Genomic DNA, 15,686 nt, shown 5'->3' with positions numbered 1-15,686 from the left:
CGTACGGTATGCGGCGCCAAAAACCGGTGAACATGAAAAAGAAACGGCACAGGGACCATCAAAAATAGGAAAAAAGAATAACGCCGCATGAAAAGAAAGCGGATGGAAAGGCACGGCAACTCTTAGAGATGAAGGCGATGATGCGATGGCAGACGGACAATGAAATGTAAATTTGAAGTTTTTTTCGGAAATCGGTTTTAGTGTTCGTATGTCAGTTTGGCTCGGGTTGTGCAGTGTCGTTTCTTTTTTGAGTCCCTTCTTCCCCCACCTCTTTGATGTTAGAAAGAATCGGATTCTGTATATATAACCGATTTTTTTCACATTTCTGTTGATTTAAACATATTCCTTTCGTGCTTCTTCAAAGTTGAGAGTTATAGGTGCTTTATGTTTTTTTTTTTTTGTGTAAGAAAAAAAAACTATCGCTTTCTCAAGTAGCTTATATAATATCAAATATTGCACATTATGACGCTTGGTAATAGACGCCATGGGCGGAATAATGAGGGAAGCTCTAATATGAATATGAATCGTAACGACCTTGACGATGTTTCCCATTACGAGATGAAGGAAATACAACCAAAGGAAAAACAAATTGGCTCTATAGAACCGGAAAATGAAGTAGAATATTTTGAAAAAACAGTGGAAAAAACCATTGAAAATATGGAATATGAAGGTGAACATCATGCATCTTACTTACGGAGGTTCATTGACTCGTTTAGAAGAGCGGAAGGCTCGCATGCAAATTCCCCAGACTCGAGCAACTCTAATGGGACTACTCCTATATCCACAAAAGATTCCAGCTCTCAATTGGACAATGAGTTGAATCGGAAGAGCTCATACATCACTGTTGATGGTATTAAACAGTCACCACAAGAACAAGAACAGAAACAAGAAAATTTGAAAAAGAGTATAAAGCCCCGTCATACGGTGATGATGTCCCTAGGGACTGGTATTGGTACTGGTTTGCTGGTCGGTAACTCCAAAGTTTTGAACAATGCAGGTCCGGGTGGTTTGATCATTGGTTATGCTATTATGGGTAGTTGTGTTTACTGTATTATTCAAGCTTGTGGTGAATTAGCGGTTATATACAGTGATTTGATTGGTGGATTTAATACATATCCTTTGTTTTTGGTCGACCCTGCACTTGGCTTTTCTGTTGCTTGGCTTTTTTGCTTACAATGGCTATGTGTTTGTCCTCTAGAATTGGTCACTGCATCCATGACTATCAAATATTGGACGACATCTGTGAACCCGGATGTTTTCGTTGTTATCTTCTACGTACTAATCGTTGTTATCAACGTTTTTGGAGCTAAGGGTTATGCAGAGGCAGATTTCTTCTTCAATTGTTGTAAAATTCTGATGATAGTTGGATTTTTCATTCTCGCCATTATTATTGATTGTGGTGGTGCAGGTACCGATGGTTACATAGGTAGCAAATATTGGCGTGATCCCGGAGCCTTCCGTGGTGATACACCCATCCAGAGGTTCAAAGGTGTCGTTGCCACATTTGTCACAGCAGCGTTCGCCTTTGGTATGAGTGAACAGCTGGCTATGACTGCCAGTGAACAATCCAATCCAAGAAAGGCTATTCCATCGGCGGCAAAGAAAATGATTTATAGAATTCTGTTTGTGTTCTTGGCGTCTTTAACGTTAGTTGGTTTCCTTGTACCTTACACCTCAGATCAATTGCTAGGGGCCGCAGGTTCAGCCACTAAAGCGTCGCCCTACGTCATCGCTGTCTCCTCTCATGGTGTTCGTGTGGTTCCTCATTTCATAAACGCTGTCATCCTGTTGTCTGTTCTTTCCGTTGCTAACGGTGCCTTCTATACCAGTTCTCGTATTTTGATGTCGTTGGCCAAACAAGGTAATGCACCCAAATGTTTCGATTACATCGATAGGGAAGGTAGACCTGCTGCTGCTATGCTTGTCAGTGCATTATTTGGTGTCATTGCATTCTGTGCCTCATCTAAAAAGGAAGAGGACGTTTTCACCTGGTTGTTAGCAATCTCCGGTTTGTCTCAATTATTCACGTGGATTACCATTTGTTTGTCTCACATTAGGTTTAGAAGAGCTATGAAAGTGCAAGGAAGGTCCTTAGGAGAGGTTGGTTATAAATCTCAAGTCGGTGTCTGGGGGTCGGCTTACGCTGTCCTTATGATGGTGTTAGCTTTAATCGCCCAATTTTGGGTTGCCATTGCCCCAATTGGTGGAGGAGGTAAGTTAAGTGCCCAATCATTTTTTGAGAATTATTTGGCTATGCCAATCTGGATTGCTTTATACATCTTTTACAAAGTTTGGAAAAAAGATTGGAGTTTATTCATTCCCGCTGATAAAGTAGACTTAGTTTCTCATAGAAACATCTTTGATGAAGAATTATTAAAACAAGAAGATGAAGAATATAAAGAGAGATTAAGAAACGGACCATACTGGAAAAGAGTTCTTGATTTCTGGTGTTAAAGCAGAAATCACGATTCAAAAAAAAAAAAAAAAACTTGAAGAAACAATTCAATTAGCATATTATTTCAAATCCCAGCCTTCCTACACGCTCTTCCTGTTTTATCTCTTTCCTTTCATTCTCCCGTCCCCCTCATTCATGTATTTCTTATTTCATTATACTATTTAACTCTTTAAATATTCTATGTACTTTGTGCAAACATCATTGTCATCACATAAATGCATTCCTACTATTACTAACTTGAACTTCACTTCACTGGAAGAACTGGGTTATTCAAGGTAAAGAAATCATTTGTTTTGCGCCAAGTTTCGTCTGACAAGAATTTTTTATTATTATTTCCCACTTTTCATCGAAGGAAACGCGTCAAATCCATTCGTTACTACGCGCAATCTGCGTTATTTCCTTTTTCGGCATACCATCGCGAAATATCAACGGCCACACCATAGATTCCTTTTGATGTTAAATTAAAAGCGACTGAATGAAGTGCACACATTTTTTATTTCTTCTTGATTTTCTTTTCTATTTTGTTTTGCTTTCTCTTCTGTCGACAACGTCTCAACTGTACTCACCATTAGTATTCTCGAAGGCTTTAGCAGACTTGTGAATAATTAATTGCCCACTTTGATCAAGAAAGATATTCGCAGCACAATACAATAATAACATTCAAAATGGCAATCAATGGTAACAGTATTCCTGCCATAAAGGATAATACCATCGGTCCATGGAAACTAGGTGAAACTCTCGGTCTAGGGAGCACTGGTAAAGTCCAGCTTGCTCGTAATGGATCCACAGGACAAGAGGCGGCAGTTAAGGTAATATCAAAAGCAGTATTCAATACCGGTAATGTCAGCGGTACTTCGATTGTTGGCTCCACCACCCCAGATGCTCTACCATATGGTATAGAACGCGAAATAATCATTATGAAGTTGTTAAACCACCCAAATGTGTTACGTTTATATGATGTCTGGGAAACAAATACAGATTTATACCTTGTTTTAGAATACGCGGAGAAAGGTGAGTTGTTCAACTTATTGGTTGAGAGAGGTCCTCTGCCAGAGCATGAAGCTATCAGGTTTTTTAGACAAATTATTATTGGTGTGTCGTACTGTCATGCGTTGGGTATTGTCCATCGTGATCTAAAACCGGAAAATCTATTATTAGATCATAAATATAACATCAAGATTGCAGATTTTGGTATGGCTGCTTTGGAAACTGAAGGAAAGCTACTGGAGACGTCGTGCGGATCACCACATTATGCTGCACCAGAAATTGTATCTGGTATACCGTATCAAGGTTTCGCAAGTGATGTGTGGTCATGCGGTGTGATCCTATTCGCCCTTCTTACTGGTCGGTTACCCTTTGACGAGGAAGATGGAAATATAAGAACACTATTACTTAAAGTTCAAAAAGGTGAGTTCGAAATGCCTTCTGATGATGAAATTTCGCGTGAAGCTCAGGATTTGATTAGAAAAATCTTAACCGTTGATCCTGAAAGAAGAATCAAGACCAGAGATATACTCAAACATCCGCTATTACAAAAATATCCAAGTATAAGAGATTCTAAAAGTATTAGAGGCTTACCAAGAGAAGACACATATCTCACGCCATTATCAGAAAGTAATTCTTCTATTGACGCTACGATTTTGCAAAATTTAGTAATATTATGGCATGGAAGAGATCCTGAAGGAATTAAGGAAAAACTAAGAGAACCTGGCGCTAATGCAGAAAAGACATTATATGCACTACTGTATAGATTTAAGTGTGACACTCAAAAAGAGCTTATTAAGCAACAGCAAGTTAAGAAGAGGCAGTCAATTAGTAGCGTTTCTGTTTCCCCATCTAAAAAAGTATCGACAACTCCACAACGCAGAAGAAATAGAGAATCTTTAATTAGTGTAACATCTTCTCGTAAAAAGCCAATATCCTTCAACAAATTCACTGCCTCCAGTGCCTCCTCCAGCAATCTAACTACACCCGGTTCTTCAAAACGCCTTTCAAAAAACTTCTCTTCAAAGAAGAAATTATCTACAATCGTTAACCAATCTTCTCCAACACCAGCATCACGTAATAAAAGAGCTTCGGTTATAAATGTGGAAAAGAATCAAAAAAGAGCCTCTATCTTTTCTACTACCAAGAAGAACAAAAGATCTTCTAGATCTATCAAGAGAATGTCATTGATACCAAGCATGAAACGTGAATCGGTGACAACAAAATTAATGTCAACATATGCGAAATTGGCAGAGGATGACGATTGGGAATACATTGAGAAGGAAACAAAGAGAACGAGCTCAAATTTTGCAACTTTGATAGATGAAATTTTTGAGTACGAAAAGTACGAACAAATAAGGAAAGAGAAGGAAGAGCTAGAACGTAAAGTGAGAGAAGCAAAAGCACGTGAAGAGCTGGAACGTAGAAGACGTAAACAAGAAGAAAAAGAACGTGCAAGAAAATTACTAGAAAAGGAAGATCTGAAAAGAAAACAGGAGGAACTCAAGAAGCAAATTGAAATTGATATAAGTGATCTAGAGCAAGAGCTGTCCAAACACAAAGAGGAAAAACTGGATGGTAATATTAGATCTATCTCTGCTCCTATGGAAAATGAAGAGAAAAATATCAATCATTTGGAGGTTGATATTGACAATATTCTCCGTCGCCGCAACTTTTCTTTACAAACTAGACCTGTGTCAAGGCTTGATCCGGGTATAATGTTCTCCAGTCCAACTGAGGAAGTAAGTCCAGTGGAACCAAAGAGAACAGAAAATGAAAGACTTACAACAGAAAAGAAAATTTTAGAAACTATCAGAAGATCAAAATTCTTGGGTTCATCATTTAATATCGATAAAGAGTTGAAATTGTCTAAAATGGAATATCCAAGTATAATTGCACCACAAAGATTGTCAGAGGAGCGAGTGGTGTCAGATTCTAATGATGGATATGAATCTTTGATCCTCCCGAAGGATGGGAATGGCGTATCTCAATTAAAGGATAGTACCGCAACAACTGCTCCCGTCTCTGATGGTAGGTTGAGGAAGATCTCTGAAATTAGAGTACCACAATTTACTAGAAAATCAAGGCATTTTAGTGAGTCCAATAAAAGGCTATCTGTCCTGTCGATGTACTCTACCAAGGAGTCGTTTACCAACTTGGTTGATATTTTGAAAAACGGTAACCTTGATGTCAATAACCAACAAAGCCAAAGAATTCCAACACCAAGAAGTGCGGATGATTCAGAATTTCTTTTTGAAACTGTCAACGAAGAAGCTGAATATACAGGAAATAGTTCGAACGATGAGAGATTGTACGATGTCGGTGATTCCACTATCAAAGACAAATCCGCGTTAAAGCTGAACTTTGCAGATCGTTTTAATGGATCGAACGAAGCGAAACAAACTGATAACTTACATCTTCCGATCCTTCCTCCGCTTAATGGTGACAATGAATTGCGTAAACAGAATAGCCAAGAGGGTGACCAGGCACATCCAAAGATTAAATCGATGATACCAGAATCAGGCTCTTCTTCACATACTGAAAAGGAAGAAGAAAATGAGGAAAAGGAAGAGAAAAAGCCAGAACAACACAAACAAGAAGAGGATCAAGAAAAAAGAGAGAAAGTAGTAGATGATATGGAGCCACCATTGAACAAATCTGTGCAAAAAATTAGGGAAAAAAATGCTGGCTCGCAGGCAAAGGATCATTCAAAAGATCACTTAAAAGAGCATAAGCAGGATAAAAATACAGCAATTGGAAATGGTTCCTTCTTTAGAAAATTCTCAAAATCTTCGGACAAAACAATGGAATTGTATGCCAAGATTTCTGCAAAACAATTGTTTAATGGTTTAGAGAAGCTGTTGCGTGGTTGGACTCAGTATGGTTTAAAAAATATAAAATCGCACCCCAACAATCTGACCTTAACGGGTAAACTATCGAGTGATAATATATTCTCACTACGTTCAACACTCTTTGAGGTTAATATTTATCCGAGAGGTAAGATGAGCGTTGTGCAGTTCAAGAAAGTTTCTGGTTCATTCAAAGCTGTCAAAAAGTTGGTCAATGAAGTTGAGAACGTCCTGAATAAGGAAGGCGTTCTACAAAAATAGTGCTAATGTAATGCAATCATGTTTTGTCTCCTTCGTTTTGTTCTGCCATAATATTTCGCTCATATTATTTTTGCTTATTTTTTCCCCTCCGTATTAATACTTTAAATAACAATCTAATGGAGGTACTGGACTCTATGTACTATTATATTTACCCTTAAAATATCGTGTTGATTACTATTTGTATAACCGTTTGTTTTTCTAACTATATATGAAAGAAAAGTAGTTATAGTTATAGTAGTTGAAGATTTAAAAGCTATTTGCCCTCTTTGGGATTAAAGTAAGAGCTAAACATAAATTATGTAACAGTTTAATTTTCCGAACATTAATTGTTGTTAAAGGCTTTAATATCAAGTATACTGAATATGCTAGAAGTTCCACTCAAGCATATAAGAATATCTGCCTAAATTATTATTTATCACTACAACTTGGCTACAAATTATGAACAATGAGGCCGACAAGAAGTTACTCTCTTAAAAAATGGGATATGATATATACAAACATATGATACAAAAATTTCAACAAATAAGTGGTTGTTTGGCCGAGCGGTCTAAGGCGCCTGATTCAAGAAAAAATCTTGACCGCAGTGAACTGTGGGAATACTCAGGTATCGTAAGATGCAAGAGTTCGAATCTCTTAGCAACCAATATTTTTTAGTTTACATTTTTTTCGGGGATAGTCATAGAGGATCCACCTTCATCTCAGCTGTCCACATTAAGGCCAAAGCTAATAAAGTGGCACATACTGGGCGGTTAAACAAAGTTATTAAGTAATTATTGCAAAACTCCGTGGACAACTTGTTTAGAATGAAGGTCATTCTCCTTAAGCCGGTTCAGTTGCCAATGCTACTCTTAATACTATTAAAATTTATTATGGCCGCTAAGGAAGGCAAAATACATGTCTTAGAATTCAATGCGAGCAGTGAATACACGCTTGATAAGAGAAGAGTTATCTCCATAAATGGCTACAGCGCTACATTTGGCCCAGAAATTCGAGTTAAATCCGGTGACACTCTTAACTTGAAATTGACTAACTGGATATGTTCAGAAGAAGAAGCTAGTAAAGACAGTGATGTTTGGAAGGATTACTGTTCAACAGCTTTACATTTTCATGGGGTGGTACCTTTAGCAAATGAATTTGATGGAATTCCAGGTTTAACACAGCCCACTATTGGATATGGAGAAAGTTATTGGTATAATTTTACCATTGATCAATCAACCTGTGGTACTTTTTGGTACCATTCGCATTCATCAGTACAATACGGTGACGGTATGAGAGGTGTTCTGATAGTTGAATGCGATGATTATGATAATCATGTGGCAAATACTATTAATTCTGTGAGAGACATAGAGACACTAGATGACGGTGTTGTTACAATGAAAAAAGATAAACACACGAAGGAATTGACGGATTATGAAGTTCAAGAAAGGATTATCACTTTGAGTGATTGGTATACCAATTGGAATTTGGACATTTTAAACGACAAGGTTTTGTCATCTACCGGGGGTACAGATCCCAAATTTGATGGATCATTAATAAATGGAAAATCATCTGACGGTGAAACTATCAAAATAGGATTTAACACCGAGTATCTTCTTTTGAGAATCGTAAACTCAGGAATGTCTGGTACTCAAGTCTTTCACCTTGATGGATTCCAATTAATTGTTCTAGAAGCCGACGGGATTATGATTAAACCGTTCATTGTACAAACGATAAATTTAGCGGTCGGACAAAGATATACAATTTTGGTCAAACTAAAGTCTGACACTAGTTTTATTCGTATGATTAATGGCTGTAACAAAATGATGGGTTATATAACAAAACAGTGGTGGTTTTACAAAGAAGGCGCTCATTTGGACCTACCAAAGAACCCCAATGACGTTTCCATCGAACACTTGCCTGGTTTCACTAAGGCCGAGCTTTATCGCGACATAGAACCAACGCAAGAAGAGAATAAAAAGTTACGCACAAAGGCTGATCCTGTTGCAGTTTTCGAATTCGATTATGCTTATTACAAAGATGAAAGCACGAAACAAAAGTATGGGACTGGGATGTATAAGGTGAACGAACGGACATTCAGCGAGTACGTAAAAGACCCGGTAAGGTTCGGATTCAACGAAACATATGATATTGTAATCAACTCACTGGACCACATGAGACACCCATGGCATATGCATGGCCATCACTTCCAGATAATATCTCTTGGCAATAAAGGTGATGGCCCATTTCACAAAGACGTACAAGAGGGCAAGGCATGGAGCCGCTATCAGAACGATTTACGTCACCTGGCCCGAACCGGAAAGGCACCGATGGTAAGGGATAGCATTAACATTGCAGGAAATTCTTACGCGGTTTTGAGAATTAACACCGAGATGCCCGGAAAATGGCTTTTACATTGTCATGTGGAGTGGCACATGATGAAGGGGCTTGGCATTGTCTTTGAGGTTCCGACAACAACCGAGGACAGTACCAAACAAGCAACTACAGCTGTATTATCGTACCCTACCAAGGAACCTGACCCTAACACTGTTGTCCATACAGCCGCACTTGAACAAAATAAGTCCAAGGTAATAGCCGTCTACATCCTAATCATGTGTGCGGTTGATGCTATCTTCTACTGGTTGCTCATGTAATCACATCCATTTCTCCCAACTCATTGCTTTTTTTCGCTTTTCCCACAGCCGTTTACAAGGCCGCAAAAAAGAAAACCCGCAAAGCTGACGGAAAAAGTATCGGCTAGCTTTCCATTGGCGACAATCGCCTCCGAGTGCGAAAACCTGTATTTCTCTGACTGCCGTAGGTCATATAGGATTGGGTCATAACGGTTTTTTGGAGACGAATCCTTCCCCTAATCGTGTTGGATAACATTACGGATCCGTGTTTTAGCTAAAGGAACAAAACAAAAATAAATAAAGGATAAGAAGAAGGATTCACTGATAATTAAGAGCTGTATTTTTCATTGGTTCGGCAGTTAGAAACAGAGATAGCATCAGTTCGAGTGTTCTTTGATATAGTAAACAGCGTATATAGAAAAGAATAAAGTGTATTGAAAGGCTCAAGAGAATTATAGAGAAAAAAACGAAGGATAAATCAAAAAAAGCGGTGTCTGATACAGTGCTCAATAGAAATACAGTTGCAAAATGGACCTCCCAACTGTTAATAGCACAACAAGCATTTCCGACAATGTGGATTTAAAGAACTACTATGAGGACTTGCTTTTCAAGAATAACAGCGGAAAATCGCTATCCGATTTACCCCGTAAACTGAATGATAACTCCAATAATTCAGGAAGTGATACGGTTGATCCGCTTGCTGGCCTGAATAATTTGAGAAACTCAATAAAAAGTGCGGGAAATGGTATGGAAAACAGGAGGACTTTTGACGATATTGATTTTATGGGTAGGTTTCCGTATTTGCCACCAGTGCCAAATCAACAACAGCAACCGTTTTCTCACCAGAACGGGTTCATTCAAGAACACCCTTCCAGTAATTTGACCTCTTTTCAAATGTCTTCGTCTAATTCAGAGCCGATGTCCGCACCGCCCATTTCATCCAATAACAATAATTTAAACTCTACTCAAATGGGTAATTATCAAGCTCAACAACGGTCGTTCCCGCAATTTAATGGAAATTCATTTCATTCAAATGGAAACGACCTAATGGGGAATCGGATGGATTCAGACTACATGCGTTTAATGAATAAAACAAACATAGGTTTTACTTCCAATAGCGGCAGCAATTTTGCTGCCCCATCACACAGTGCTGGCAACCCATCTAGTATGAACAACCAACAAGTACCATCATTTAATTGGCAACAGCCATCTCATCCAGAGTCTACCATTAGGAGATCCTCCTACATATCAGATACTCTAATCAACCATCAAATGCCTGACGCTCGGCAAAAGCAAACATCCCAAGTGCAGCAGCAACACGCTCAAGGTTTCAATCTTTTCAATAGCAGATTCAACTATGACAACTTGAACTCAACCCATTTGACCGCCAAAGGTGTGCCCGAGTTTGGAAATGGTGTACAACCTCCGTATCCTTATGATAACGAGCCTAATAATGCCAGTATCAGCAATAGTAATAACAACAACAACAGTCACAATATGGTTCCAATGCAACAGTTTCGCCGGAATACACAACCGGTAGCGAGCTTCAATCCATCCCTTCCTACTTTTCAACAACAACAGCAACAACCACAACAACCACAACAACCAAGAAACGTTAATGTACCTACTTCTTTCAATGGCGAACGTGTTGATGATGTTCAGCTTGTTCAACTTCAAAGAAGCAGTTCTGTCCCTTCTTCTACAAACTCACATAACCTTCAGAACGAGAACAGCAATGAAGGAAATGTATCTTTGGACAATGGTTTAGTTTTAATTCAGGGTAAACACTTGACTTCGTCCAAAACCTTACACGATTTATACAGCGACTGTGGCAGCGGCTATTTTGCTAGCTCTGCAGTTTTTGAATTCACAGATAATATTAAGAAAATGCTGAAGTTGCACGATTCTAATGAAAGTTACGACGCGAAGAACATGGGCTTAATCGATGAAGAAGGTAATACATACCAATCTTTATTAAATTTCTTGGACATTTTAAGAAGTTGCAACATGAATTACGTTAATGATCCAGAGTCGAATAATGGAATTGTTTCCAATAATGGAGGCAATAAAAATAGGAGGAAGGGCTCTTTCACAACAGAACTATCATGCAGGAATGCTAATAACTCCTTTTTACCTTATACACCATTGGTACTGGTTGCTTTGAAAAATGGGAAACTTGAACTACTATCTACTCCACAAGCTACCAATTTGTTGTTAAAGAGAGGTGACTTGGTTATTATTGATGGTGACCGTGGAAGGGATTTAGTATTGGTTGTTGAGCCCTCTGTCGATTTGAATTTAGCATTATTTATAAATTTTCTGAAAAAGAAAATTCACTTTGACTCTTTAATTACAAGTGAGTCACAGCACTATCGCAATGATGAGTTTATTCAAATGTTGATTGACTCAAAAAATGGGCAAAAGAAAAAATTAAATCCCAAATTGTATGATGTTGTTGAATTAACTGAGTTAATCATACCATCTAAACAAGTCTTACGTTTTGCCACCCCGTGGGAGGTAACAACGAATTTGCACAATAAATTTGAAGATGAATTAAAAGCCTTGCATATTGCTCAGAGTAAATTACAAGCGTTAAATGATAATTCAAAATCTCAAAATACAAATGACAGTTCTTCCAATAATTTTACGAATGCTGCAACTTATTCAAAGCCTAAATTGAATATCAAGATTTTAAACGCAGAATTCCAATTTGATAGAAAGAAATTAACGTTTTACTACGTTTGTGAGGAGAGAAATGATTTTAGAGACTTGATAAAAGAGCTGTTCAAATATTACAAGACAAGAATTTGGTTGTGTGCCATCCCGAATAATCTGTCTATTGATTCTAAGTATTATGATAAACAACAAAAAGAGCTGAAATTATATCAAAACATAGTAAAAAATTACAATGCTGAAGATTTAATGAATGTCAATGAGTTTTCGCAGAACAGGGGGAATAACAGAGTTAATTTTGCACCTCCGTTGAACGAAATTGAACTCGACAACTTTCAGATTGCTGTGTATGAAGAATTAGTTCACGAATTATTTCATTAAATGATCTGTTATTTCCTTGTTGTAACTATAAATTTTCTAAAAGAAAAGACAACCATTTGCCATTATTTTGTTAACATTTTTTCATTGTTTTTGTTTTTGTTTGTTTTTGTTTTTGTTTTTATTTTTGTCTACTTTTTTTATGTTATTTTGTTTTATCGTTTCTGTTCGTTGTTTACCTATTTTCCTGCCAATTCAATTTGGTACTATCTTTCTATTATCAATATTTTCTTTCCCTTATGTTTTTTTCTATATGAAAACTTCACAGGGAGAAATAGAAGAAAATGTTCATTATTCTGTTTAACTTTGATAAAAATTACTTATACGTCTCCCAATCATGGTTTCATGGTCACTGGTAAGGAAAAATTCGAAAAACTACGGGACTAAAAATTTTTTAAAGATTGTCCATATTCCTCGATCCACACTTTCAAGTTTGAGATTTATTGTTGGCAACTTTCTTACATTTTTGTTGTTTCAACTTCTATTTTATATTCTAACAGCCGCTTCCATTTATTTTTCATAGGCTTTATATAAAAAACAAAAAATAATGGAATCAACCAACCCTTATAAACTTATATGTAGTTTACATTTAATCAAGGTCTGTTATCGTGGCTATTGCTCTAATTCATTATTTGTCGACATGTATTGGTTGATAATTTTTGTTTTGGTTCACGCGTAAGAATTTTTTTTCTTGTAGTTGCCACGTGAAACCTGACAACTTATAGTCTTTAAGGGAAGAAAGAAAGCCATTCTTTGAAGTGATTTTACTGCTTTCAAGAGTGAGAAACTCCTACATCAACGCCTAAGGAAACTCGTCATATTCTACCAAGGATGATCTCTGTCATGGCGGATGAGAAACATAAGGAGTATTTTAAGCTATACTACTTTCAGTACATGATAATTGGTCTATGTACGATATTATTCCTCTATTCGGAGATATCCCTGGTACCTAGGGGCCAAAACATCGAATTTAGTCTTGATGACCCCAGTATATCAAAACGTTATGTACCTAACGAACTCGTGGGCCCACTAGAATGTTTGATTTTGAGTGTTGGACTGAGTAACATGGTCGTCTTCTGGACCTGCATGTTTGACAAGGACTTACTGAAGAAGAATAGAGTAAAGAGACTAAGAGAGAGGCCGGACGGAATCTCGAACGATTTTCACTTCATGCATACTAGCATTCTATGTCTGATGCTGATTATAAGCATAAATGCTGCCCTAACAGGCGCCTTAAAGTTGATTATAGGAAACTTGAGGCCTGACTTTGTTGATAGATGTATACCTGACCTCCAAAAGATGAGTGATTCAGATTCTTTGGTTTTTGGCTTGGACATTTGCAAGCAGACTAACAAATGGATTCTATACGAAGGCTTAAAAAGCACTCCAAGCGGACATTCAAGTTTCATAGTCAGTACCATGGGCTTTACATATCTTTGGCAAAGGGTTTTCACCACACGCAATACAAGAAGTTGCATTTGGTGCCCTTTATTAGCTCTAGTAGTAATGGTTTCAAGGGTTATCGATCACAGACATCATTGGTACGATGTTGTCTCTGGAGCTGTTCTAGCATTTTTAGTCATTTATTGTTGCTGGAAATGGACATTTACAAACTTGGCGAAAAGAGACATACTTCCTTCACCGGTTAGTGTTTAGTAACACTTACAGAGTCCTATCAGGAAAGAATAAAAGCCGATCAAGCTTCATTCTCAGGTAACAACTGGAGCACTGGCGAGCTTTGCTCTATTATATAAGATAAAATATGCACTAAAAGTTTGCATTTCTTTACATAACTAAAACTAAGACATTATGCATAGCTTACCTGATCAAAAAGTATGTAAACTTGTTAACATCTTCACATGTGATTCATCTGGTCGTACTTTCTTGCGGTGCAGTGTAATATTTCTACCCACGTGACTATAATTGAGCTTGAAAACTGTGGCGTTTTTCCACCGATGGGTCCACGCCAGATATTAACCGAAGCCAAAATACCGATGAAATTTCTGAGATAGCTCTTGTAAACGACGTCAAATCTTCATATGCAAGGAGATCTTGATTTCTTTTTGGTAGTCATCTGTCGTCTTGAGGCGTATAAGAAGGAGGTTATATCTGTCCTTTCTACAAAGTATTTTCGAGAATCTTGCTTCTGCCCCTTTTTTCTTTTTTTAAAAGGTTTAAAAAACATAACTGTCTTCAATATATCCAGTATTTACGACAATATACAAACATAATCATGTCCAAGAGCAAAACTTTCTTATTTACCTCTGAATCCGTCGGTGAAGGTCACCCAGACAAGATTTGTGACCAAGTTTCTGATGCTATTTTGGACGCTTGTTTAGAACAAGATCCATTCTCCAAGGTTGCCTGTGAAACAGCTGCCAAAACTGGTATGATTATGGTTTTCGGTGAAATTACCACCAAAGCTAGACTTGACTACCAACAAATAGTAAGAGATACCATCAAGAAGATTGGTTATGACGATTCTGCCAAGGGTTTCGACTACAAGACATGTAATGTTTTAGTAGCTATCGAACAACAATCTCCAGATATCGCTCAAGGTCTGCACTATGAAAAGAGCTTAGAAGACTTAGGTGCTGGTGACCAAGGTATAATGTTTGGTTACGCTACAGACGAAACTCCAGAAGGGTTACCATTGACCATTCTTTTGGCTCACAAATTGAACATGGCTATGGCAGATGCTAGAAGAGATGGTTCTCTCCCATGGTTGAGACCAGACACAAAGACTCAAGTCACTGTCGAATACGAAGACGACAATGGTAGATGGGTTCCAAAGAGGATAGATACCGTTGTTATTTCTGCTCAACATGCTGATGAAATTTCCACCGCTGACTTGAGAACTCAACTTCAAAAAGATATTGTTGAAAAGGTCATACCAAAGGATATGTTAGACGAAAATACCAAATATTTCATCCAACCATCCGGTAGATTCGTCATCGGTGGTCCTCAAGGTGACGCTGGTTTGACCGGTAGAAAGATTATTGTCGACGCTTACGGTGGTGCCTCATCCGTCGGTGGTGGTGCCTTCTCCGGTAAGGACTATTCCAAGGTCGATCGTTCCGCTGCTTACGCTGCTAGATGGGTTGCCAAGTCTCTAGTTGCCGCTGGTTTGTGTAAGAGAGTCCAAGTCCAATTTTCATATGCTATTGGTATTGCTGAACCATTGTCTTTACATGTGGACACCTATGGTACAGCTACAAAATCAGATGACGAAATCATTGAAATTATTAAGAAGAACTTCGACTTGAGACCAGGTGTGTTAGTAAAGGAATTAGATTTGGCTAGACCAATTTACTTACCAACCGCTTCTTATGGTCACTTCACTAATCAAGAGTACTCATGGGAAAAACCAAAGAAATTGGAATTTTAAACATTTAGACAATAAATGTTTTATTTTGATTTTTATAATTATTTCAATCCCTTTCTTTATGCTAGGCTGGTCCCGATCACCTCCCTATA

At 37.8% G+C, this 15,686-nt stretch overlaps 7 protein-coding genes and 1 non-coding gene across 8 annotated transcripts, besides 2 other annotated features; all 8 read left to right on the top strand.

Annotated features, from left to right (window-relative positions):
* Positions 1 to 462: 462 nt before the first annotated feature.
* Positions 463 to 2,454, top strand: GNP1 (glutamine permease GNP1; the record flags this gene model as incomplete). The annotated part of the gene is made up of 1 exon (NM_001180816.1): positions 463 to 2,454. The coding sequence occupies one exon, from the start codon at positions 463 to 465 to the stop codon at positions 2,452 to 2,454; it is 1,992 nt and encodes a 663-aa protein (NP_010796.1).
* Positions 2,455 to 3,120: 666 nt separating this feature from the next.
* GIN4 (protein kinase GIN4) lies at positions 3,121 to 6,549 on the top strand (the record flags this gene model as incomplete). The annotated part of the gene is made up of 1 exon (NM_001180815.3): positions 3,121 to 6,549. The coding sequence occupies one exon, from the start codon at positions 3,121 to 3,123 to the stop codon at positions 6,547 to 6,549; it is 3,429 nt and encodes a 1,142-aa protein (NP_010795.3).
* A 184-nt stretch (positions 6,550 to 6,733) lies between these two features.
* Positions 6,734 to 7,045: an origin of replication (ARS443; Autonomously Replicating Sequence).
* A 32-nt stretch (positions 7,046 to 7,077) lies between these two features.
* Positions 7,078 to 7,192, top strand: YNCD0031C. Its single transcript has 2 exons — positions 7,078 to 7,115; positions 7,149 to 7,192. It is a non-coding gene; the product is annotated as a tRNA-Leu (tRNA).
* Positions 7,193 to 7,352: 160 nt separating this feature from the next.
* On the top strand, positions 7,353 to 9,179 carry GMC1 (putative oxidoreductase; the record flags this gene model as incomplete). Its single annotated transcript, NM_001180814.3, has 1 exon — positions 7,353 to 9,179. One exon carries the CDS (start codon positions 7,353 to 7,355, stop codon positions 9,177 to 9,179), a length of 1,827 nt encoding a protein of 608 aa, NP_010794.3.
* Positions 9,180 to 9,686: 507 nt separating this feature from the next.
* PSP1 (Psp1p) lies at positions 9,687 to 12,212 on the top strand (the record flags this gene model as incomplete). The annotated part of the gene is made up of 1 exon (NM_001180813.2): positions 9,687 to 12,212. The coding sequence occupies one exon, from the start codon at positions 9,687 to 9,689 to the stop codon at positions 12,210 to 12,212; it is 2,526 nt and encodes an 841-aa protein (NP_010793.2).
* SPG3 (Spg3p) lies at positions 12,213 to 12,596 on the top strand (the record flags this gene model as incomplete). Its single annotated transcript, NM_001180812.1, has 1 exon — positions 12,213 to 12,596. The coding sequence occupies one exon, from the start codon at positions 12,213 to 12,215 to the stop codon at positions 12,594 to 12,596; it is 384 nt and encodes a 127-aa protein (NP_010792.1).
* Positions 12,597 to 13,040: 444 nt separating this feature from the next.
* On the top strand, positions 13,041 to 13,865 carry LPP1 (phosphatidate phosphatase LPP1; the record flags this gene model as incomplete). The annotated part of the gene is made up of 1 exon (NM_001180811.3): positions 13,041 to 13,865. One exon carries the CDS (start codon positions 13,041 to 13,043, stop codon positions 13,863 to 13,865), a length of 825 nt encoding a protein of 274 aa, NP_010791.3.
* Positions 13,820 to 14,398: an origin of replication (ARS442; Putative replication origin; identified in multiple array studies, not yet confirmed by plasmid-based assay).
* A 44-nt stretch (positions 14,399 to 14,442) lies between these two features.
* Positions 14,443 to 15,597, top strand: SAM2 (methionine adenosyltransferase SAM2; the record flags this gene model as incomplete). Its single annotated transcript, NM_001180810.3, has 1 exon — positions 14,443 to 15,597. The coding sequence occupies one exon, from the start codon at positions 14,443 to 14,445 to the stop codon at positions 15,595 to 15,597; it is 1,155 nt and encodes a 384-aa protein (NP_010790.3).
* Between the last annotated feature and the right edge of the window lie 89 nt (positions 15,598 to 15,686).

The sequence above is a fragment of the Saccharomyces cerevisiae genome, chromosome IV (genome assembly GCF_000146045.2).
Source record: "Saccharomyces cerevisiae S288C chromosome IV, complete sequence".
Lineage (NCBI taxonomy): Eukaryota > Fungi > Ascomycota > Saccharomycetes > Saccharomycetales > Saccharomycetaceae > Saccharomyces > Saccharomyces cerevisiae.
This window is presented reverse-complemented; position numbering and strand designations above follow the sequence as displayed.